The sequence below is a fragment of the Numenius arquata genome, chromosome 9 (assembly GCF_964106895.1).
Source record: "Numenius arquata chromosome 9, bNumArq3.hap1.1, whole genome shotgun sequence".
In the NCBI taxonomy this organism is placed as follows: domain Eukaryota; kingdom Metazoa; phylum Chordata; class Aves; order Charadriiformes; family Scolopacidae; genus Numenius; species Numenius arquata.
The window spans coordinates 26,522,745-26,547,180 of NC_133584.1; the positions used below are offsets into that span (position 1 = coordinate 26,522,745).

A 24,436-nucleotide genomic window follows, 5' to 3' on the forward strand; every position below is an offset into this window, starting at 1 on the left:
ACCAGTGAACTGCAAGCGTTTAAGATAGCGTATCCAACAAATCCTGCTTTTACAAGACCAGTTGGTGAATTCCAGCTTTTCATCACCATAAGCCAGTCCCCCCCTCTTAAAAGAGACTAAGACTAGGCACAAATGGAAACTTACTAAATTTATCTACTGAGTTTATTACCTTCCCCTCTGTTGGAGATTTTGGCTGGTGGTGTATTCTCTGTTCGATTCTCTTTATCTTCTGTTTTTTCTGTTCTTTCTGGCACAGACTCTTCCTTCCTTTCAAAAAGGCTTGTCTGCAGTGGGTCTGGAGGCTGGGATTTCGGTGGGGTATCTGACCTGGCAGCCGGTGAAGATGTTTGGACTGCTTCTTCCACTGCTTCTGTAACATTGCATGGTTCTACGTAACTGAATTAATGGAAATTCTACACTGCAGCATAAAACAGATGCACAAGAAGTCCCCCTTACCTGCCACCACTCTATCTGTTTTCTCCCCCTCTTTCTTGGTGGTCTTTTCATGATCTTTGGCTTCTTCGTTGTGGCTCCCTTCAGAGTCTGATCTTTCTTCCCCTTCCTCCACAGGTCGGAAGTCCATCTCCTGTTCCTCAGGGATTGGTTCCTTCTGCACCTTCTACAAAGTCAACATAATCACCCATAATCCACCCGACATAACAGGACATTTGCTCAAAGTGAACAAAGGGCCTGAGAAAGCTTTTCACCTTTAAAGAGAGAAACGCTCCAGAGGAGTCAAATGTTCCCATTTCTTCTTCTGCATCTTCTAAGCACCACTCGGGGAGACTGTCTCTGTCGTCATCCATGCTGCCACTCCCACACCGTACCCGTCGATAACCCCGTTCGTCGTCTCGTTCCCGGAAATCGAATTCAAACCTCCGCCGTCGCTCCATGTGCTCTCGCCAGCCTGCAGAACGAGGGCCGTCTAAGGTGGGGGGAAAGTAACTTTACAAGACAGTCCCGGGGGCAGTAGCTTACTTGGGAGGGTGAAGAGATGACAAACAGTGACAGACATTCAGAAAGCCCCTACACAAGGTACAATCCGCCTATGAACAGGCATCTTAAAGGACAAGGGAAAGAAAAGGAGCATCTTACCATTAAGCAGGAGCCTTTCAAATATTGTCCACTGTATATCCCCGCATCATAAATTGTATTATGAGCATTAAAAAAAAACAACAAAAGGCTAAGAGAGCTAAGCTATGTAATCTAAAACATGCTAATGCACCAAAATAAGACAAGTGACATTAGCTGCTGATTGAATTTACTAGCTGTCATTGGCTTAAATCTTTTTTATATGTATAAGATTTTGTTTTCTTTTAGGCAATCTGCAAAAGTTACATCCTGAACAAACCACCCATGCCTTTTTCCTCTTCCCCTCAGAGGCACTTTTGTGCATATACACGAAAAATGGACTGACGACTGTTCAAATACCTTTGAAAGGACTATTAAGTCTCTCGAATGGTAATTTTTTAGCCATGGAATACTTGGAAACTTGGAATGATAATAAGAAAAGAGGGAAAACTTTCCAAAGTAAAGTATAAATTTTATTTCACTTCTCATTGTAATCTATTCAGAAGACATCTTCATTCAACCAAGCTTAAAATCCTCTGACTGCAATAATGCTATTTAAACTGTAAAGAACTTGCTGCTAAGGAAAACAAATTGGGAGTGAAAGGATTGTAAACAGCTTTCCATCCAAATTTTGTAATCAGTGCAGTCTCACTGTTTATCAAATGGCTACCAAAAAAAAAAAAAAAATCACAGTAAAGACAAGAAGCATTGTCCTCTGTTCCATTTGCTTCATACGAATGAGGAATGTTTCCACATCAACCCTAATACCCTAAGTATTAATATTAATCATGCAAAAATCCACCTTTGTCTCACAAATACAGGTAACGTAAAACAAACTCCTCCTAGACACACTATGAACTTTATATTTTATCAAGGAAACACAAATGGTTAGACTTGAACGAGGCCTTTGCTATACCATATGTGCTTATTTGCAAATAATTCCACTGTATACCTTAACCTGTGCTTCTAATTATGCCTTGGAAACAATTAACATTATTGGTATGCAAAAATGTCAAATCAATGTTCTGAGGCAACCTTTTTAATGTCATTAAGGAAAGAAATAAGGTGCTCTAAGCTTGGACTTATCCCACCTTTTCTGCCTTCTTTAAAGTAGTTCTTAACATCTTAGGCCTATCATGTCAACCTCTTGTTCATCAATAACTTCTTGAAAAACATGTAAGCAAAGACAAAGGCTCACTGAAGATAAGCTAATGGGGTAAATACTCCGGAGAGCGCAAATAATAACCATTTCATACATCCTCTTTGAAAAAGGACACCTCCTCACGCCCCCTGTGCCTCTGTCCACAGCGCCCTGGCCTCCAACTCAGTGCACACTCAGGAGGTGCAGGTTTCCAAGGGCCTTCTTTTCAAGCAAGTCATGCATATGAACATCTCATTAAAATGCTGCTCAGTTCTAAAAGAACAAAAGCATCTCTGGGAGCAACCAGCAACTAAGCACGACAACACAGTCTACCTGAAAGAAAAGGCCTGACATTGAAATTCCACATAGCATGAGAAGCAGCGTTAGATTTACTTCCCCTCTCTCTCCCCATCACAAATATCAACGCATCAAAACTAGGACTTTCTTTGGAATTAGAGGGCTTTTTCCAAGGTTTAAGTGTGAGAAGTTGCTGACAACCACACTGCATTTCTGACTGAAACCACAGGCAGACATCTCCTCAGCCAGCAATGTCTGTGTCAGGTTTCCCAATAGGTGGAAAAATAGAGTTACGGCCTGAACCTGGCAATGCCATATCCTACAAATTAATATCTCTGCCTGTTTGCTATCCTGGGGCTCATAAAGATCACAGCATCTCTTCATCTATACAGAAGAGAGAGGAGGAAAAACTGGTATTGAGAACTTTCTGTGCAGCTGTAAACGGGCCATCTTGAGACCACGCATTGAGAAGGGCCTCAATTATTTTTACATGGCCCTCATCCCTACACAGCAGCACAGAGACTCAAACGTCATTTTTGAAGGTGAAGTCTAAGCATTTGTTATTTCCAAATATCTTCAAAATTAAAATCAAGATTCTGTTTACCCCGTGGTCTGCTTGCAAAGATTTAGTCACACAACCTCCTTTTATATGCCACACATTTTCAGAGCTAGGTGGGCAGGCAAAAAGAAGTGGTAAGTGGAACAGACACATGCCCTTGTTTCTTAATAAAAATGTAAGATTATAAAAGCCTAGTTAGAATATAGTAAACAACTCAGGTGCAAAGTACAGGGTTGTTGATCTTTAAAGCAAGCTAAAGTAAAGGTAAATCTTAAATTCTTACCTAAAGTTTTTTAACCAATAGTTGGGACACAAACACAGCTTTAAATTGAGTCCTGCAGTACCATAAGCATCAATTATATAATCAAGATTCCAAGTTAAAAGAAATAATTTTAAGCTAAATTTACCCCTTGCAATTTATGGTGACATTATAGGTGAAAGAAAGGAATACAAGCTGCCTCAGGAAATCCAAGTACACTTTGGTCTCAATTATTAATAGCTATTTATCTCTTAAAAGTTATATTCTCTATTTCAGTAAAGAAACAACTAATGTATACTAAATACTAAACTAAACGATACTAAATATTAAACGAAAGACAAAGGAATAGTACACATTATACTTTTTTTTGGCATATATTGTATATGACCCTTATTTATATTATGCTCAATTTTAGAGCAAGAGGTACTTAAGCTGCTTTAAGATATTCAAGAAACACAAAGCACAATGACCAAAAAAATAAGTCTACTTGATTCATAGCAGTTGCTTCTGAAAATGGAGTCAGCCAAGATGAATTTGAAAACCTCTTAAAAAAAAAAAAAGCAACAACCAAAAAATCTTTATATGAGATTACAGACTAAGACCTCTCTAGAAAGCTTTTCAGGAAAAAGATCTTAATAGAGCAGCTGAAACAAAGACAAAAGAAATCATATCAAAGAGAAATTTTAGGCAAGGAGAGATTATTCCTATTCCTTAAGGAACAAAACCAAAACCATCTATACATCATTCACTAATTTTGGGACCAAAAAAGGTTTCTGTATGTATCTGATAAGTTGGATTTGCTCTGCAAATTTAAAAGGCAATCATTGTATGAATGCAAGAACTGGAACAACAGAAAGAAGGGGCTTTTTAGGTAAGCAGTCATTAAACCACTAAAAAAAAAAGATGGCTTAAAAAAAATTAATAAAAAAAAAAAATCAAGATAACTTTGAAGCAGCCAGTGAATTTAAAGCTATGGTCAGGTTCTTCTTACAGACAGTTAACCCAGTCTAAAGATCCTATTTCACATCTACAATAGCAGCAGTACCGCGTTTACCCAGAACAACTTTTCCATTGAATAAGCCAAGGAAAGATGTCTTCTTATCAGACTTTGAGTCCTAGTGCACAAACAGTAGTAGAAAAAGTAGAAAACTCCATAAACTCCACATAGAAAAGCCTGGTGATACAATCCAGATTTTTCATGCTGCAAAACCAGACAAGTTTACATCCTTCTGAATTAAGTAGTAGGAGAAAGGCATTAGGCTCGTCTGTTTTAAGGAGAAAACTGACCAATTTGCTTCTTCACTTAACTACCAATACTTCAGAAGATCCCTCACTTCCTATGAGGTATAGGCATGTGAGAGGAGAGCAGTTTAAATGCAGCATGGACACATGACAGATCCCTTCAACTATGTCAAGGGTGTTAACTTTAGCTACAATAAAACAGAACACAGAATCTGGGAAACTATACTTCGGGGCACAAGACAGCTTCAGTAGAAGCAATCCATCCTCTCCATCCTTTGTGCCTATTAAAAAAGCATAAAATGAGCAGATTTAGGTCAGCCATTCTGCAGTAAACACAGCTGAAGGAGCAAGAGGAATTTGAAAGCTCGAAAAACAATGGTCTGTGGAAATCAAAGTACTCTTTGCTTAACAACAGAAGATAATTTCAAGCCCGACAACTGCTACATTCTTCTAAACAGCTCTCACCCCAAAGGAAAAAAAACCAAGCAGCATACAATCTAGTAGGGAGTACGCAGAGCCAAGTCAAAGGAAGGGCCAGCTAAACAAATGACGACAGTACTCTGAAGACATTTCTCTATTTTTAGCAGGACACATGATTAGTACTATTACCTAACAGCAGAATAAGTACAAAGAAGCAGTTTAAGCCATGCCAATTTGAGTTAAACTCATTGTTTAAAGCAAGAATGTGATTTAAACTGTTTTGATGGTCCTGTGGCTACTACTAAGAGGAGAATTCAAATGCAGCTCTGACCAAAGCTGAGGGACTAGTATGATACAGCTCTCAACTCAGTCCATCTCAAAATTAGCAACTTCTCTGCAGATTCATAGAATTCTTAGAACAGGCTTTTTATTATACCTGCTAAAACTAACTTGTTAGTTGTCTACTACAGCAAACATTCAAGTAAGCAGTAACATTTCCTATGATGGAAGGAAGAAGAATTTTTCAAAACCCTCCTCACGACATCTTCCAAAAAAGTTCAAGACATGAATGAACTTCTGAACTTTGAAGTCTGTGCTTCCTTTTAAGCTAAAGCATGCAGGCTTGTACTTGCAAAACACTTCACTCCTGAGTATCATGCTGCATCTGATCATCATGAGGTACTATCATAGCTGGCCCGATGTCATCTGAACTATATAACAAAGCAGCAGTGTCTAATGAACAATCGTGACCAAACATTGGGGAAAAGAAAGTTACATTCTTCAAAATTTGCCCCTTAGCCCTGCTCTAAATAGAAAACATCTGATAAGCCTAGCCTTAGTCTCACTCCTAAATTTTAGTACAAGCAAACAGTTGTTTGAGGGCAGAGTAAGACGTAGCTGCGGAGAGGATGAGGAACAGAGACAATGGTTGCTCACAACCATTATAGTACTCAAAGTCCTTTGGGATGTTGAAAAGAGTGGTGGACCCATTGTAAGAGCAAGTGTGACTTTTCTTCAATTAAAACAAGTTATTCACATCAGCCCCAGAAGTTTCCCATACCTCCTTTGCTTCGCTATGCAGATATAACAGTAGAACCACCACAATCCTCCCTTCGTTCCCCAGAAGCCTCCTGTAGCCAAAAGATACCCAAAACCAAGACCCCACAACAGGTACAACTAGCTAGATCTTTTCCAAGTAGAGGAGAAAAAATAAATTGTATGTTTCAGCCACGTCACTCAACTAACAAGCTCTGCTTTGTATTGCCCTTGCAAATCTAGCAATGTAATGCTGGAAAAAAGTGAACGAGATTGACTTTGTCAGGCCAGGGAAGGGGAGAGTGACACCAAACAGATGCCTGAAATTTAGTGAGTTAAGACATCCTGTAACTAACTACAACATGCAGAGAGCAAAATATTTTGAGATTTTCCAAGGATGCCTCTTGTCACTGCAAAGACATTTGGACAACTAGAAAGATGCCAACAACCTCAATGGTTTAGTGTCAGCACAACTCTGCAGCCTTATATACACTACCTGATGTGGGTAACTTCTCTCAGCATCACAGCCACAGAGGAACAGTATTATTAAAAAAAACCCTTAATTTATCAGACACACACACACTTTGAGCACACCACAGACAAGCACACATCTGAAAAACATTGGTCCCTTAAATACATCAGGGTATTGAAAACATTAAAAAGAAAACAAAAGGCACATAATTTTATGCTGATCATTTTCTGACCAAGAGCCCCATGTATGCCAAAACACTAAAGACCAATATGGCATGATCCTTACCTATTTTTGTCCCAAACTTTATGCGACCTTCCCTTCCTCTACTTTCCCCATGCACTTTCCCTGTAAGCACGGCTGCATTTTTCTCCAGATCTCTCACCTGGACTGTGAGGACGCCACCTCTCACCATCCCTCCGTGACCCAGCCAGTCGCCAGCCTCCATCTTCATCTTCCCCATTTTGTTCCTCCCTGAAGATGCGCCAGTTCTCGCTCTCAGAGCGTATAAACTCATGCTTCCTCCCCGTCGTTGCTGTCCCACCTTCCTCAAAGTTTGGTCTCACTGCAAAGAAAACACATGCCAGTGAACTTATGTCCTGTCTTTAGGAACCTAGAAACAATAAGGTTGAAATCTTGCTCCCTTAGAGGCAAAAATGCAGCAGAAATAAGTGGTAACAGGAACCTGGGAGAAGAATGAAAGTTCATAGAAGGAAACATATGACAGACAGATTTAGGAAATCCCTCCACATCCCTGTGTGCCTTCAGATGGAAAGGCTGAGGACAAAAAAAAAAAAAAAAACACCAAACAAAACCAAACAAACAGAAGAAAGCAGAGCATACAAGAAATTACAACACAGATAGGAAAGACAGAGGAGGAAAAGATGAGCTTAAAAGACATAAGGAAGCATAAAAGGAAAGAAGCCAGAGTGTGCAGAGAGAAAGAATAAACTGCTGTAGCATGAAAAGTCTCATATTAAAGGAAAATGGGAATACAGTAGACTGTAAACATTACACACATTTTACATAAACTGAACACATCTGCTCCTTCTATAATAAATAGAATATGAGATCTATATATTTAATCCAATATGATGTACAGCATCTCTTGCAATGATTTTAGCAAAGACTGAAATTTAAAGTAGGATTAAGGACGCAACAAGAAGAGCATAGTAGTGTTAACATTATCCTGGGAATCCATCTTCTGGAGAGCCAAGGGAAGCACATCAAGTGTTAGAAGCAACTATGCTCGAGCTCAAGGACGAGTCTACCAGAAGTTTAGGAGAAACTAATGAGGATGTGAAATCCTCAAGTACTTAATGAAGTCACAAATATTTTTATAAGAAGAATTCACATTATACACCATGCGTTAGACACACACGCTGCTTTTACTATTGACTTATCCTGACAAGATACACCAACCACCAACAGTACTAGCCCCAGGACTTCTGGAATGTGTATTTCTTTAAATATGTTTAGCTGTGTAGCACTAGAATTCTCACAGGAACCATGGTGATGCCACTTCTTCACTGATACTATTAAACAGTGTTAACTTGAAACTGTGTGGTTATATATTAAAAAAATATAGAGTATTCAAGTGCTAAAGAAAGATATTTAATTTTCTTAGACTCTTAAAATCCAAAAATATAAGATGACATTTGGTGAAAATTGTATAGTATGCCTGCTTGCTTAGACAGGAAAAACAAAAGAAAGCATTTCCTGGGGTGGAAAGGGACATTTTTAAGAATTTAGTTTAGGACAGATAGGAGATTGCATTCACTTTTCTTCATGTTGTGCAGCTTTTTCAGTTAATGAAAAAATGAGCAAACAGTACCTGCAATTCTATGGCATATCAAACCTCCGTTTAGAACTCAGCAATTCTTCCTACATAGAGATATTGCACTCTGGAGATAGGAAAAACAGGTTGTCTTTGGACTTTGCATGTATCTTGGAGAGGGGATACTGGTTTTTCCTCTATCATCTCAAAACACCAGAGGAAAAAACCTTTTTCTTTCTCCAGCTGAAGATTTACCACATTTACCACAGATAAACCACATTGTTTTAGGGAAGGACTAGAGTGAGAAAACACAGGTGGAATTCAAGCCAGAGTACAAAACTCAAGATGCTTCCAGTTTCCCATACTCCAGGTTCATATGAAATCCTTTTACCACTGTGACAGGAACAAATTTCTCCAAGAATTTTCAAGACAGCAGGGCCTTTGACCTATCACATAGACAGGAGAGGCAGGAAACACTACAGTGTAAGATGCAAGAGTTCTTCCACCCTGAGGAGTACTTGAGGACCTCAGAAAGGCAACTGGAACACCTTCAGTTGTTACTGAAGATATACATTTACTTCATCGAATGGGACATCTGGCTAAAGACCACTTCTGTGATTGCTGGGCTTTGAGAAAAAAAAATTTTTAAACCATGTATTTCAGGAAGTCTCTGGTGATACTGGCTCCAAATTGCTGGAGAATCACAGAATGATAACGGGGGTTGGAAGGGACCTCTGGAGATCATCTAGTCCAACCCCCCTGCCAAAGCAGGTCCACCTAGCGCAGGTTGGACAGGAATGTGTCCAGGCAGCCTTAGAATGTCTCCAGAGATGGAGACTCCACCACCTCTCTGGGCAGCCCTGATACACTCAACTCCCTTTATTTGGTGGGTGCAATGTTGGCAAATTTACTTATCTAGAACAGACAAATCTTTGCAGATGAATCACAGAATCACAGAATCACAGAATCACAGAATCACAGAATCACAGAATCACAGAATCACAGAATCACAGAATCACAGAATCACAGAATCACAGAATCACAGAATCACAGAATCACAGAATCACAGAATCACAGAATCACAGAATCACAGAATCACAGAATCACAGAATCACAGAATCACAGAATCACAGAATCACAGAATCACAGAATCACAGAATCACAGAATCACAGAATCACAGAATCACAGAATCACAGAATCACAGAATCACAGAATCACAGAATCACAGAGGTTGGAAGGGACCTTTTAAGATCATCTAGTCCAACCAATGAAAAAAAAAAAAAAAACACAACACAAAAAAAACAAAAACAAAACCACCACACACGCAACCCACACACACACCACCACACCACCCAACACTAATCCATATTCCCAAGCACTATGTCAACTCCTCTCTTGAATACCTCCAGGGATGGTGCCTCAACCACCTCCCTGGGCAGCCCATTCCAATGCCTGACAACCCTTTCAGTAAAGAAATATTTCCTAATATCTAACCTGAACTTCCCCTGGCGTAACTTGAGGCCATTGCCTCTTGTCCTATCATCTGTAACTTGGGAGAAGAGACCGACCCCCGCCTCTCTACAGCCTCCTTTCAGGTACTTGTAGAGAGCAATAAGGTCTCCCCTCAGCCTCCTCTTCCCCAGGCTGAACAGCCCCAGCTCCCTCAGCCTCTCTTCGTAAGACTTGTGCTCCAGACCCCTCACCAGCTTCGTTGCCCTTCTCTGGACCTGCTCCAGCACCTCAATGTCTTTCCTGTGGTAGGGGGCCCAAAACTGGACGCAGTACTCGAGGTGGGGTCTCACCAGTGCCGAGTACAGGGGGACGATCACCTCTCGGGTCCTACTCACTACACTGTTCTTGATACAGGCAAGGTATCATGAAGGTGAACAACATTCTGTTTTCCCACACTCCACAGAAAATAAAGGAAGACAACAAGCTAGACAGAAAATCTAAGTCTGGGAAATACAGGTTGTATTTTGGGTTTGGTTTTGTTTGGTTTTTTTTTTTTTTAATTTATTTAAGCCTCTGAAAAATGTCATGTAGAAGTATGTAACAGGAAGTGCAGGGAAGCTGGTCACTATTTCTCCTGGGATGGGCTTCGCATAGTAGAAAACTAGGCAACAGAGCTACAGAGATAGTGGCCCAGGATAGGGCTGCAATCCAACAGACCAGATGAGCCTAAGACCCAGATGATACAGAATATGCCTTATTCTTTCTGAACTTATTTTTAAAATACTACAAGAAAGAAGAAAAACGTTTTTTTTTTTTTATTCTGCAGCACAAGACAATCATTTTTCCTCACTAAAACAGTTACTGACAAAGAAGTTACTCAATTTGCTATGAGACTAGAAAAATATTTTTAGAGATGTATGTATTCTTCTCATCAAAATTCACAGCTATTACCTGATGCTCATTCAGTAACATTAATTCCAGAGATTTTTAGACTCAAGTAAGAAAAAAAAACAACCATGTTATTTCTTTCCATTGCTATTAAATTCACTTAAGATTCTGGAAACTGCTCTTTAACACTGGCAAGCTATCAGCCTACAGGCTCGGTTCTGCTGTTCCAAAAATGTTTGGAAAAAAAAAAGGTTACCTAAAGAATATTGTGAAGTTTACTTTGCCACTGAATTTAGCCCCTCTGCAGAGATATACATGCTATAGGCATACACAAGACAATCCAGGTTTTCTTTCTCCTTCAGACAGCTGCTTTTTCTCCCAAGAACTGAACTACTGAAGTCAGGTTTTGTATTCTGAACTTGCAGAAAATGACATCCCCTCTTGCTGCTCTGGGGTCTAAAACACACATCTCTACAGAGGTGACAAAGCATCAAATGCTGTTTGCCAAGATCAGACACTAGTGGGATCCTGCCCCTCCTCTGATTTTAAATTCTACAGCATTAGAAATCTAAGAAACAATAATTGATTATAAGGGGTCTGGTATTATATACATCTGAGAATAGTTTCAGAATCACAAGTGACACCTTTCTAAACATAACAGCACTCCAGTGTGTCATACCAGGTGACTGTTTTGACGCCACACTTCAGCGGAATTGAGAGATAAAGTGCAGCATATCATGACATACTTCAGTTTTCTGGTACTAGGACATCACAGCAAGCAATATTCAAAGACAGCAAGGTAAGTGTCAAAACAGATATGGCATTAGATGACCTTGAACATTAGAAAGACCAGCCATGAAAGTAGTTCTTCACAAATACAGACCGGTCACAGGTTAAGGATCAGAAAATTCTAGCCACACAAGTGACAAAGACTATGACAAAACCGCATACAGGAATACTCCTGGCAGCTTACATCTAAATTCACAACTTCGAAAATCCTAGCATTTTGTCTCTGCGAACTGTTCCTAGATTTGAGAACACTCATTTCAGCTGAAATGACTTAGGTCAGAGAGTCAGTATTTGGCAATGTTTTAAGGATGAAAAAAACCCTAAAACACAATCTATGGTTTTGCCTTGGACTAATTGCCTGGACTTCCTGAAGAGAAGGAGCAATAAAAGGGCACCTCTGTTCAAGTCTGTCACAAAGCCAGCAATGGTGTTTACAGAAAACTTCAGATAGAGCCTAGCGGTGTCCAGCCCAAAAAGCCTACAGCTGTGCAACGCTGGGCTGAAGGGAGACGAACTGCAAAGAACAAGACCGGGCTTGTGGGACATCGCCCCGTGGCAACACGTTTTATGAAGAGGACTTACTAACAGAATGGCAAATAACTTCTGTTCTCCATGCTGTCAGTCCACGTTTCCTATGACATGCTCACTGTTTGGAGAGAACAAACAGGAAAAGCCATGATTGACAGCAATACTGTTTCCTCTGAAGAGGGGAAAAACTAGGAGAGTCTGTTGAGCGCTTCGACTCGCTCTCTTCTTTCTGCTGCGCACCACACGCTTCCTCGAGGAGAAAAAGCTTTGCAGCTATAGTGCTTTTAAAAGAATTCAGATAACTTTGCCCAGATACAGAAGAATGAAACAAACGGCCCTAAGACGATGTTTCTAAAGAAGGACTGTCTTCTCATTAAGGCAGTATTTGACACGCTAGGGACAGTATAGGAATATGTACATAGCAAAGTGACTTGCTTGTAACCACAGTCAGTGACGGATCAGAAGTTCTGATGCCCATTTCTAGCTTCACGTTTTCTCTCTCTTCATATAAATCTCAATCTCAACAGTAGGTCTCAAGCACATCACTCCGTACTTTTTCACTAAATTGACCATTATTCACTGTCATGAGTGTTAGCAAACCAGCAAATTCAAAGGAATTAATAAGAGAGCTTAATTCCATAACAACACCTGGAAATCACATACTGTAGCTATTTCATCTGCTGTATGATTGTGTCAGATTTTCAACCCATTCAGTTGAATCAGATTAGAAAACATGTGACCAGACACCATACACTGTCTACAGTACAAAATATGGTTTGTAAGAAAATACTGCTTGTAAAAAACAAACAAAAAAAATCCTACTTCTGAATAAAAGAGGTTGTCTGTAGTGGCAGTACAACTTTTCTGCAGTATAGAGGGAAGGGTCAAGGATTAAGTCACATTGTCCTATAGGCTTACCACAGCGGTGGGAGTCCCCTTGCACTGCATTATTTGCCCTGGTTCTGAAGGTCACACTATGCCTATCACAATTTCTGGTGCTGTGCCTGAACATGTATTAAAATGTTCCATACTAATGAAGCAAAGAATTAATATTTTGCAATTTAGGGTTGGTGGGAAGGTTAAAGAAATAAAAAAAAAAGAGGGAGGATTTTGTTTCCTAAGCAGGAAAGTCTACATTAATAATTTTCCCAGCAGGCCTTCAGTAGTTTTCCTGCAAACAACCACAGCCTTTGTTTCTTAGATCCTCTTACATCTGACGTTCGATCAAAGCCCTCACATCAGCAGCTCACTAAGGAGGGGGGGGGGGGGGGTGTGGGTAGTGTGAAATACTACTGCATTACAAAGCTGTCCTCAGAGTTCAGTTTAGTAGTGCGGCATGCTGACCACTCTGTGCGGTCATTCAGCTGAAACATCTTCCCTAAATTACTCTTCTCATTTGATAAATGAGAGAGAAAATACCTTAAGTGCAAGTGGTTTCGTTTAATGTATGGAATCAGCAACCCACCCAATATGCATTGTTTCATTCCTCAGCTTTAGCAAAATCCTGTGATTAATTCCATGTTTTCACAAAGGAACGCTGTGGAGACGGAAGAGAAGCAGCCAGATCTACATCTTCTGACCAGCATTAAGCTTCAGTTCAACAACACCCTCCAGAGACCATAGGCTGTACCATTAGCCACAGCCCACCCTTCTGTTAACACCAACACTCAGTAGCTCGAGCCCTAATGAGAAGGGGTGACACTGGACAAGCAGCAGCAAGATGCGAGAGTTTCTCTTTTCACCTAAAAAAAGGCAGTTGACACTGGTTAGGGAGAAAGTATCGGAGAACAGTGTGTGTTTTTCAGCAGCGATACGGGAACATTTGTCATTCAGCTTTTCCAGGGGAATTTTGGCCTTTTTAACTTTCATGTAAAAGTTCAAGAGTATACAAACCTAAAAAATGATCTTTATTAAGGAGGTGAGGGGGAAGGCACCCCTTCTCCATGTAAGTGTGTGAGGATTTCTCCTTGGCTGCTAAGGGTTTGTGTTGGGTAAAGAAATGCTCCTAACAAACCAGCATTCTTTTCCACATGATCAGAGCTAACCAGCCCCCCTGCAGGCAAAATGACCAATCGAATCAGCTTCAGATGAAAACCAACCCCCCCGACACTATAAACACAGGAGTGAGACATACAAACCCATTTTTTTTTTACTTTTTTTTTTTTTAAAAAAAAAAAAAAGACCTCTACCAACCACTTGTGGGAAGTTTCTTACTAGTGCTGGGACCAATACACAAGACCAGCCCAGTCCCTCTCCTGGAACCCAGGTTTTTCCCTTCTCCTGCACAGAAATCCTTCAAAGACTGGTAAGTACACAAAACAATCTTCTTTTCTTTTTTCTTACTGTACAATTAGAAATTTTCCTGTCATTCTGTAATCAAAGAAATCAAAGTTGTTTTCAGGGCACAGTTTTATTTCTAAAGCTTGCTAAATTAAGTATCATCTTAAAATGGTTTCTGATTCCCCTCTCCAAAAAGAAAAAGCTCTCTCAGATGACCATAGTCCTAGCAGACTATACAGAGTAAAATCAAAGTCATCGTGCAATGTTTTTTCAGAAAGCTTTCAAGATAAACAGTGCTGGAAAGACTCTGCAACGCTCTGCAAACAAGGAGCACTTGCAAACCTACGGCCAAGGTAGCCAGGTGTCACGCAGCCAAGTGCTCTTCAAGAGTCATCCTCACCTTCTTGCTGCATTTATTGTAACTCAGCATTTAACTTCAATTCCGTCACAAATTAAAGAGATGAGCTTCACCTCTTCAAGCCTGCTTTTACCATTTCTAATTCTCTCTCACACCTTCAATCGCTTTCAACCATTCTGACTGTGCTTATGAACACATTGTGAGCCAGTGTCAGTGCTCAGGAAACCACACACAGGCATCGAGTGTCAACTATGACATCCCAGAAGGCTCTGTCATTCTAGACAAGCCATTAGGAAATATGCATTACACAGGGCAGGACTGCTCTTCAAAAACAGCACCTTCTACCAAAAAAAAAAAAAAAAAAAAAAAAGGATGGCAGCAGATCAGCCTTACATCAAATATCCTCACCTCTTAACTCTAGATTTATTCCTCCATTAACAATATTTAATTTTGCATTCAAGTTTCTCTGTAAGGATTTAATATGTACTAGCGTACTTTAAAGACTTTAACAACATTTAAGCAAAGTCTTGGTAAAGTTTTTCTGCTTCTCTAAAGGTGGCCAGACTAGTTGGTCCGCTCAGATGCTACTTCATAACCAACAATTAGTATTCATATGGAACCTCAGTATTTTCAGCATGCTGTACACTATGTGAAAATACATTATAAATGAAATAGAGCATCACAGTTGCCCCCCAAAATGCAAGTATATAAGTAGCTTTGCTTTCTGTACTATAAAAAAAAGACTTACTCTCCCATTTTACCAAACTTTTGGAGGGTTTGGTTGTTTGGTTTTTTTAAGTGTACCCTGTCTCAGAAGGTCAACAGTACAAGCTCTTGCATCCTATACATTGTGGCACTTCCTTTAAGAAGTATGACTTCGGCTCAACAAATTAAATTTCCTGGTTTTACAAGACTTACTTATATATGTAATAAGTCCTGAAAACCGTTATCTTAATACTGCAGACTGCTTGGAAGAAACAGTTTTGTCACAAAACTACTCCTATTCATCTCAATGAGGCATTAGCTACAAAACTAAAGGACAAACATGTTTGAAATTTTAACTACCCGACTAACAACTGCAGCATAAGCTTTCAACCAAAGCAGTTAGAATAACTGAATTACTTCTGATATTTCTAAGGTTGTCCCCTAATGTAAGTTACATGATCCAGTCATGCCACCAATACTGAAAAGCCTTCATTTCCTACTATTAATGTCAGAGCACCTCAAGGATCGTCACTCAATCTAAAAATAACAATACTGAGATTTTAATAGCATGAAAGTGCCTTTAAAAAAAAAAGTGATAAACTAACTTTGCTCTTGTTGCAAAGTGCAGGAGTAGCAATACATCTCAATGATAACGGCTTTGAGAACAGAGATGTACCCGTTTCAGATCTAAACACCAAGATTATGTGGAGCCAGGTGAAGTAAAGCCCCCCCCCAGAGGGACATGCCAGCACCACCTGGGTTCTAATGAATCTTCAAGTTATGCTACAGTTGTAAGCAGTTTTTGCAGTTATTCCCAGCAAAGAGCAGGTCCTCTTGACTACTTTGCTATCACAACGAAGCAGTGCACTATAAACCACCTCAAATCCCTTCTAAGGTCAATTAGAAAAGATTTAGTTAAGAGTAGAAGCTGGACAGGTAGGGCAGCACTGCAGAAGTCTCCCCTGAACACAGCTCCACACAAAGGCATTCAGGCTCCTCAGAGGGTTGCAGAGGTGCATTAGTGTAGGGAGCTGAACACAAGCTGGAAGTGTCACTTCAAATGCCTTCAACTGAGAAGGGAAACAAATGAAGACGCTGCTGCAAATGGGTCCCCCTGCAAACCTACCAGGCTCTTAACAGCTGAGCTTCTGCTGTCAACAGAAAGGCTAAGCAAGAGGGAAGAAGGCGAAAGAAACATGGTGGCATGAAGCAATGGAACAAAGAGCTGTTACAACACAAGGAAGATGATCTCAATCAGAAAGGCAAAGCGTGGGAGATCAGGGTGCTGGATCATGAATTTCAGAAATGCAAGCAATATCCTAGAGCCGCAAGGCAAAGTTTTATTACACATAAATCATTAGCAAGCCAGGTCAGTTTAGAACCTGTCTGACTGCTAGGAAAAGGGAAACTGTGACTTTGATTTAAAAAGGTAACACTCACTCTACCTTGACTCGTCTTAGAAGAATGTAGAATGTATAGAAGAATCCAGAATGAGGGAGAGTGATGGTAAAGAGATTAAAAACCGCTAAGAACTGACACATGCACTGGAACTGGTGATAATCATTTACTTTTCAATAGACTGGAAACAGGAAGGATCAGACACACTGAATGCATGATAGAAGACTGGTCAACATGCCAAAGGAGGTTTAGAAAAGTGATTTCTGACAGTTCCTGTCTTTCCAGTCAAGGGCTATCAGCTGGGAGATGGAGGGAGAAGGAATACCCCAAAGCTACAACAGTTTCACAAGTCAGGAAACTAGGAAAAGCAAAACCAGACAAACAGCATAACATAAAGGTTAAGAGATGACATTAGACAAATCTGGATTAGAAACACAGTCTGTATTTAGCAGTGGAGACGAGTATTCTCCAACAAACAATGACTTGAAAAAACAAAATTCTGGAAAGTTGAATGCCTTTCCTAAAACATACACTGTTTGAAACTGGGATTAATGTGGGGACATCAAAGACCATGCCGGGCAGGGGATCAGATGGTCCAAATTGTACTTTATAACTTCATTAATTTATCACTAACAAGGAAAAAAGGTATTTATATTTTTTTACTACAATGGGCAAGGAAAGAGTAGACAGAAGACAATAATTCTTTTTAAATTCAAAGTCACATCTACTCTTAAGTTAACTCTTCTTTTAAGAATAGAAAGGGTCGATCCTCCAGCCCAAAGTAAACTATTTCTCACAGGACAGTTCTTTCACCTCTTATTCTGAACCAACTGCATTGCTCTCAGAGCTTATTTGCAGGGGTTTTTACCCATTTTCCTCGCCCCAAGAAGCCGAGACTCGTGACTTTTGCAAAAAAACCAGGTTTGGAACTCCAGCTTACACACTTCCAATGCTATCCCTGCCATCTAATTAGATACCTAATATTTTAAACGGTCCTCAAAAGAGACGAGAGCAGTAGCCTGGTTAACCTTAGCAGGCAAATTCCCCTGCTGGGAGTCTTAGGGAGCAGAGACACAAGGACTGTTGTGAAACATGCTGCTAGGGCTAACAGAGGTTTCTCTTTCTCAAGAACCCTCGAAATCTGTCAGTAATGGATCCTCCCCCATAGAAAAGATTCCAAACAACCTGATGGTGACCACCAACTGATATTTTTTTTTTCAGAGCTAAGTCAACATTAACTCCAGAAAGCTCCTTAATCAACAAAATCGAGACCCCCGCAATGCTGATAGCGTTTTGCTCTGAGTGAAGTCTGCAGTGCTCAACTACCTTAGTGCTAAGGTGTGGAAGATCTGAACTGTAGCCAAGAAAAATGTACCATGTTAAGAGGAGAAAGAAAAACATACTTAACGTATATATGTAAAACACTGTAGAAAAGTCTTCTGTCACCAGTCAGTCAGTATCAGATTCATTCTCACAGCACATGCTTGTTTTGCAAACCCAGATTACTTGGAGGCTGAGGCAGATGCTGCTCTCAAAGTACCATGAAAATTTACACAAACTCCCTAGGTTACTGGTTGGTTTTGTTTTTTTTTTCAAGGATGCATGAGGTTTACAGCCAGAGGCACTTTGCTCTGTGAGCGTTCTCCTCTATTCAAACAAGGGAGCGCTTCTTGCGAGTACAGCTTATTTTAAAGATGATAAATCCAAGGCATTGTCCACAGCTCATTTTGAGCATGGTCCCCATCATCCTTCCCATTTAGATATGCCCATTTTCCTTCAAAGTATCCAGAAGGGCTCTTTAAATCTAAGCACTAAATCTTAGCACAAGGATTCTGCTCTACAGACAAATCATTAGTCATCAGATAGTATGAGGGGTAATGGTTTTAAATTGAAAGAGGGGAGATTTAGATTAGATACTAGGAAGAAAATCTTTACTGTGAAGGTGGTGAGACACTGGAACAGGTTGCGCAAAGAAGCTGTGGCTGCCCCATCCCTGGAGGGGTTCAAGACCAGGCTGGATGGGGCTTTGAGCAACCTGCTCTAGTGGGAAGTGTCCCTGCCCATGGCAGGGGGGTTGGAACTCGATGATCTTCAAGGTCCCTTCCAACTCTAACCATTCTATGATCTGGTTCCTGAAACATTTAAAATTGTATTCAGGTTATTGTAAATCCCGTAACAGTGCAGCAAGACTGAAAACTGTCATTTAGAGAACTATACAGTAGACCAAATTCAGATAAGGGGTGGTGTCATAAACCGAACGGATTATGATCAGAATCCCCCAAGAAAAGTATGTCCTGGTACTACTGACCAGGACGTTCTCAGAAAGTCCACTGTATTCTTTGGCTTGGGGAGTGGTTTTGAAATATTCGTTCTAGGACATGTGAATTGGAAAATAAAAACTGGGGGAAAACTGCTAAATTCCACTTAGACCGTCATCTACTCTACCTTCTTTGACTATAGCATGGGTAGGAGAAATAGCTGGATGGCTCTGAGAACCTACAGAAGGAAAGAAAAATGAACATCTAGCTAAATAGTCACTGTGATGTCAATTCTCTTACTTCATTAGGCATAAGCCACAAGTAAAAGAATGAATGTTTTGTAGTGACTAAAGTTTGGTATGAAGTAAAGAGTCATGAGAACCGCTGGCTTACAGGATCAAATATCACAGGAAAATTTTTTACCTTTCAAATTCATTCTGAAGTTCAGGAACCTTAGATCTAATGTGTTTCAAGATAAAACTAAGGCAGCACTCGTGCGGGAAAAGTCCCATTCCTCTAGCCTGTTTGTACACTTGTATTATATACTGAAACAGTCATAATTCAGAGAAAGGTCAAAATTGATAAGAAACACATAAAATTTACTAAATCCTCCATGTATAATTATGACTTACAGAATCCACATTTTTCTTTAAAATACAATCTTGTTCTATAAACAAGATTGCTCACAACCTTAAGTCGGTTGCACACATTGTGAAGTCTCTATTTTACTTGAGCTCCTATTTATTTTAGTCTCTCCCAGGTGAACTTTAAACATTCATAAACATTTAAAAAATTTATAGACTTGTGTGTCCGGTGTCTTTTCAAAAGATACTCAGCATTTCTGACAAGTTTGGCAAGTTTGAAAGCAAACAAAGCAGCCTAACATGGCAAATACCTACAAGTATCTATTTTGCTTCCCACGTTTGCAATTCCACCTTCACCCCCTAATTCCCACACACTTGCTGTCCTATTTTCTCATCTGGCCACGAGTAAGAAATACACTGCTCAGACAGACTAAACTTCAAAATATATCAAAGAATATTTTCAGTATTGGTCTCCTGCCCTTTTTTTTTTTTTCCCAGTCCTTACATAAACAGCCTCAGACTCACAGAAGCACCTCTGCCCTGAATACTGTAATTCTGCTTAACTGGATACGGTGGGCACAGACAGGAGTAATTTCTTGACCTAGAAAAGTCTGAAAGCGCTAGTAGGTAAACTACAGTGTTCCCCTAAAAATGCACAAATGTGTTAGAAAAATACTACAATAAATATTTCCATAGTACTATTGGTAAACTAGTATACTTTGCTTAAAAGAAGTTACAAAAACTGATATAATCAGACAAAATTCAGTTTCTTTTCAGATATAGTATGCCTAATCCCATCCTACTCACCCCTAAAGAATTAAAGCATGTGACTCAAATGTAAATTTAGGAAGGTAAAGTACGAAAGTTATATTTAAACAACTACGCAGGGAAAATTTGAGAAGTAGTCAGATTTTTGAACTTAATCTTTTTTAGCCAAGTATTACCACAAACAGTGGTAAATTCCTCTCCAGGCTCCTGACTTAATCTTCTCTGGATTGCAATGTATAAGCCTTCCTTTGTTGGCTGCAGTATTTCAACCCCTGCTGATGTGTCAAAAGCTGTGAACGTTAGGCAAAATCCAAATATGCTGCATTCTATCACATTTTTTCCTTTTTTCTCTTTTCTAGAAGATGACAACAGATATGATAGAGAGCAATAACACCAAATCCAGTGCTCCCCTCCTGACCCAAAGATACCTGAGGATGGTGACCAAGGATGGGCACAGCACATTCCAGATGGATGGTGCCCAAGGAAAAGGTCTGGCCTACCTGCGAGACGCATGGGGAATACTAATGGACATGCGCTGGAGATGGATGATGCTTGTCTTTTCTGCTTCTTTTGTCATTCACTGGCTAGTCTTTGCAGTGCTTTGGTATTTGCTGGCTGAGATGAATGGGGACCTGGAGCTGGACCACGATGCTCCACCTGACAACCACACTATATGTGTCAAGTATATCACCAGTTTTACAGCTGCTTTCTCCTTCTCACTGGAGACGCAACTCACAATCGGTTACGGTACTATGTTCCCAAGCGGGGACTGTCCCAGTGCTATCGCGCTGCTTGCAATACAGATGGTCCTGGGGCTCATGCTGGAAGCCTTCATCACAGGTAATCCTTCATATTTAATCTTTAGATAGAACAGGTATAACAGGTATTAAAAAAAATGGAGCTAGAAACGAATAGTGATTATATTGCTATCTGAAAGAACAATTAAGCCAGTCACTACGATGATGAGATTTCAGCTCTGTAGCAGTAAGTGCTAGACATCTTTCATTAACAAAAGACATAAATTAGGTGATATCAAGATTCAGATTTGAGAGTTCCACTATTCATTGGACAATACTTGTGACAGCTCCCCATTTATCACTCTCAATCACTTATTTCTTATACCATTACCTCTCTAAGTTTTTTCCATTACAATACAATATTTACATTACATTATTTATTTACAATTACAATATTTAAAGTCAATTTGTTTTGAGTAATAGTTTTAAGGTTTACGGTTGATCTTTAACTCAGTGTTGAAGTGTTCCTCGGTACTTGATGTAATGAAAATTTCTACGACGTCACAGCTATTTTGAGATATTTTAAATTATTTAAAATAACTTTCAGGTTTAAAGTGTTTCAATAGACTTTAAAAGTACACAGGCTAGCTTACTGTGTATTAAGAGTGAGCTTCTCCAGCGGTAGCATACCAAGATCAGGTACTATTACCAATTACAGTACATTGGAGCAAGCTAACAGCTCTCCTTCCTGCAGCTACAGTTCACTCTCCAAAGATTAGTAAGTGAACATACTGTAGAAAAAGTGTTTTAGGAAAACTATGCTTTTTAAACAAAAAATGGGTTAGTGTGATGCCAGCCTAGCAGTTTTCAAGCATGCAGGCTGAGGCTAGAAAGACCATGTCCACCCAAGCCTGCTTCTGTTCCTTGGGACTGTTTCAGAGCTCAGAGGCTGCCGGGAACCAACCTGGGCACAGCGCTCCGACTCAGTTTGTTCTTTTCTGTGATACAGGTGCTTTTGTGGCAAAGATCGCCCGACCAAAGAATCGGGCATTCTCCATCCGCTTCACCCGCTCTGCTGTAGTGACACACACCGAGGGGAAGCCATACCTTATGTTCCAGGTGGCCAACACACGCTCCAGCCCACTGACTAGTGTCCAGATTTCTGCTATACTTTACCAAGAACAAGAGAATGGGCAGCTGCACCAAACTAGTGTTGACTTCCACCTAGACAATGTTACTTTGGATGAGTGCCCTTTTTTTGTCTTTCCACTGACCTACTACCATTCAATCACTCCATCCAGCCCCCTGGCTGCTCTCCTCCAAAGAGAAACTGCTCACCATTTTGAGCTGGTCGTCTTTCTGTCAGCTGTGCAGGAGGGCACAGGAGAAATGTGTCAAAGGAGAACATCCTACCTCCCCTCAGAGATCATGCTGTACCATCGCTTCACCTCCATGCTGGCCCGCAATGCCAAGGGTGAATATCAGATCAAGATGGAGAATTTTGACAAGACTATTCCCGAGCTCCCAGCTGCAGCTGGCTCAAAGAGTCCAAAAAGAACTGACAAGGAGATCCGCATCAATGGACAGCACGCCGACAGCTTCCAGCTCTCCGAGACTGGCCTCACAGAATAGAGAGAACAGACTTTGAACTTTGTGCTTTTATAATTATTATTACATTAAACTTTCAGGTTCCACTTACAACCTACCTTCCTTGCCTGCCCTGCCATCTTCTAGTGATCTTTCTCTTGTACTCCCACCCTTTTGACTACAACATTAAACACAGAATAAAGAGAACTGGGGTGCCCATGGAAGCTGAGGAGAGGCTGGATTAACCACCCAGGACAAAGGCAGGTACAAGAATCACAGTACTAATTCTCGGAAATTAAAAGAGCTACCTGCTGAATTCACTAGACTATGATTAAAGCCGCACTGACCCTGAAAGGAGAGACCTTCAAAACTCCCAAAGCTGACCAAAATCGTAATTAACCAGCTTGTGACAAAACAGACAATGCAAAAGAAAAATCTCAGTCAAAACCAATATGGGATCATTCGGTAAATATATTAGTTATGGGATACGCAACTCTGTTCATCCAAGATCCTAATTTTTCTGTTCTCTTAACTCTTTAGGGATACAGAGTTCTATCAGTTTTCAGATGGCTGAATTCACTCTTAGAAAGTACTGCCAATCTCTCATGGCAGTGAAAAGCACTCCTGCTGTGCTTATTAAGCAAAATTGTAAATACTAACTGTAGTTCTTCACTCTGCCAAATAAGAGAACATCTCAAGACACTATCAAAAAAAATCTTGATATATGTGACAAATGCTACAGTGGAAATTTTTTCATATTTGGAAACACTGAATAAATTATATAGCAGTGGAAAACAGACTATTCTAAATGAATTAACGTACTTTTTTTAAAAGGACTATGCATTCCACATGTTCTCACCTTTGCGCTGCTTGTCTCAAGTAGATCTGACCCAGAAGGATGCACTATGTACACAAGAAGTAGAACTGCATCCATTTTTATTTTATGCTTTTTAATATCAATGTTTGCCTGTACACACAGCACAAAAATATTTAGAGACACTTGAATCAATTTTAAAATAAAAAAATTAAAACAAACTATACATGAGACTTTTGTATTTAAGTGCCTCACAAAGCTATTGCAATTAAGACACTGTTCCAAAGCTCCTAAATAATTTAAGAAGCTAAAGGATAAACAGAACGATGGATAATTATTTCCAAGCTCTCAACAAAAGCAGTGCCTATTACGTGTTCATAGTTGAACAGTCAATTATCAAAATAAAGTATAAGTTATCTTCCAGTGGTAAGAGACTTTCCCAGAAACCCAGATGGCATAAATAACAACTTTCATTGACAACAGCATAATACACTACCAAATATGCTTCCTTTTAACTTCACTGAAGTGGTCAGCAGCAGGAGAAACGGTCTGAAATGATCTGATGAGATAGCGTTTAACTGAATTCTCCTCAAGCCCCAAACTGAAGGATGTTCACAACCCGAAAAAAAAATTAGCCAAAAGCTGCTTTGTTTTAGGGAAATGGGAAGCAGCCCCACAAAAGCATTTCACACGGGGAGGAGGAACAAGGTAGAAGGCCCATGTTTTCATTGCAATTCAGCTCTCGTGCCAAAACTGTTCAAGTATTGACTCCCCACATTCCAGTTCTCAGACAGATTTGGTTTTATTACAGACACTCTCAAAACCTCTTTTTTAAAATGTAATTTTATGTAAGAGCATTCATGAATACTGCAGAGCTTGGAGAACACCACACTTTGCCTTCATCCCTACTTTTCTCGGCTGTTGACCCATATGCAATCTAAAGATCACTTTTCCACCCTGACAGCAGTATCCAATAATTTTTAAGTATTTCTTGCAAGTGTTATTTCTACCTTCTCTAC

At 40.0% G+C, this 24,436-nt stretch overlaps 2 protein-coding genes across 2 annotated transcripts in view; one reads left to right on the plus strand and one right to left on the minus strand.

The window, feature by feature from the left end:
* GIGYF2 (GRB10 interacting GYF protein 2) overlaps positions 1-24,436 on the minus strand; it is a 61,948-nt gene that overhangs the window by 15,623 nt on the left and 21,889 nt on the right. Inside the window, exons 7-10 of the mRNA XM_074153611.1 lie at positions 6,879-7,058; positions 708-907; positions 457-619; positions 170-370 (exon numbers count right to left, since the gene is read on the minus strand). Of these exons, the coding sequence (XP_074009712.1) occupies positions 170-370; positions 457-619; positions 708-907; positions 6,879-7,058 (744 nt within the window). The remainder of the gene's footprint in view (positions 1-169; positions 371-456; positions 620-707; positions 908-6,878; positions 7,059-24,436) is intronic.
* Positions 20,642-22,648, plus strand: KCNJ13 (potassium inwardly rectifying channel subfamily J member 13). Its single transcript, XM_074153316.1, has 2 exons — positions 20,642-21,119; positions 22,026-22,648. The coding sequence occupies exons 1-2, from the start codon at positions 20,642-20,644 to the stop codon at positions 22,646-22,648; spliced, it is 1,101 nt and encodes a 366-aa protein (XP_074009417.1).

Coding starts and splice junctions, on each gene's coding strand:
- KCNJ13 (XM_074153316.1), top strand. CDS start 20,642: ATGACAACAGATATGATAGAGAGCAATAACACCAAATCCAGTGCTCCC. Junction 21,120..22,025: donor GCTGGAAGCCTTCATCACAG/GTAATCCTTCAT, acceptor TCTGTGATACAG/GTGCTTTTGTGGCAAAGATC.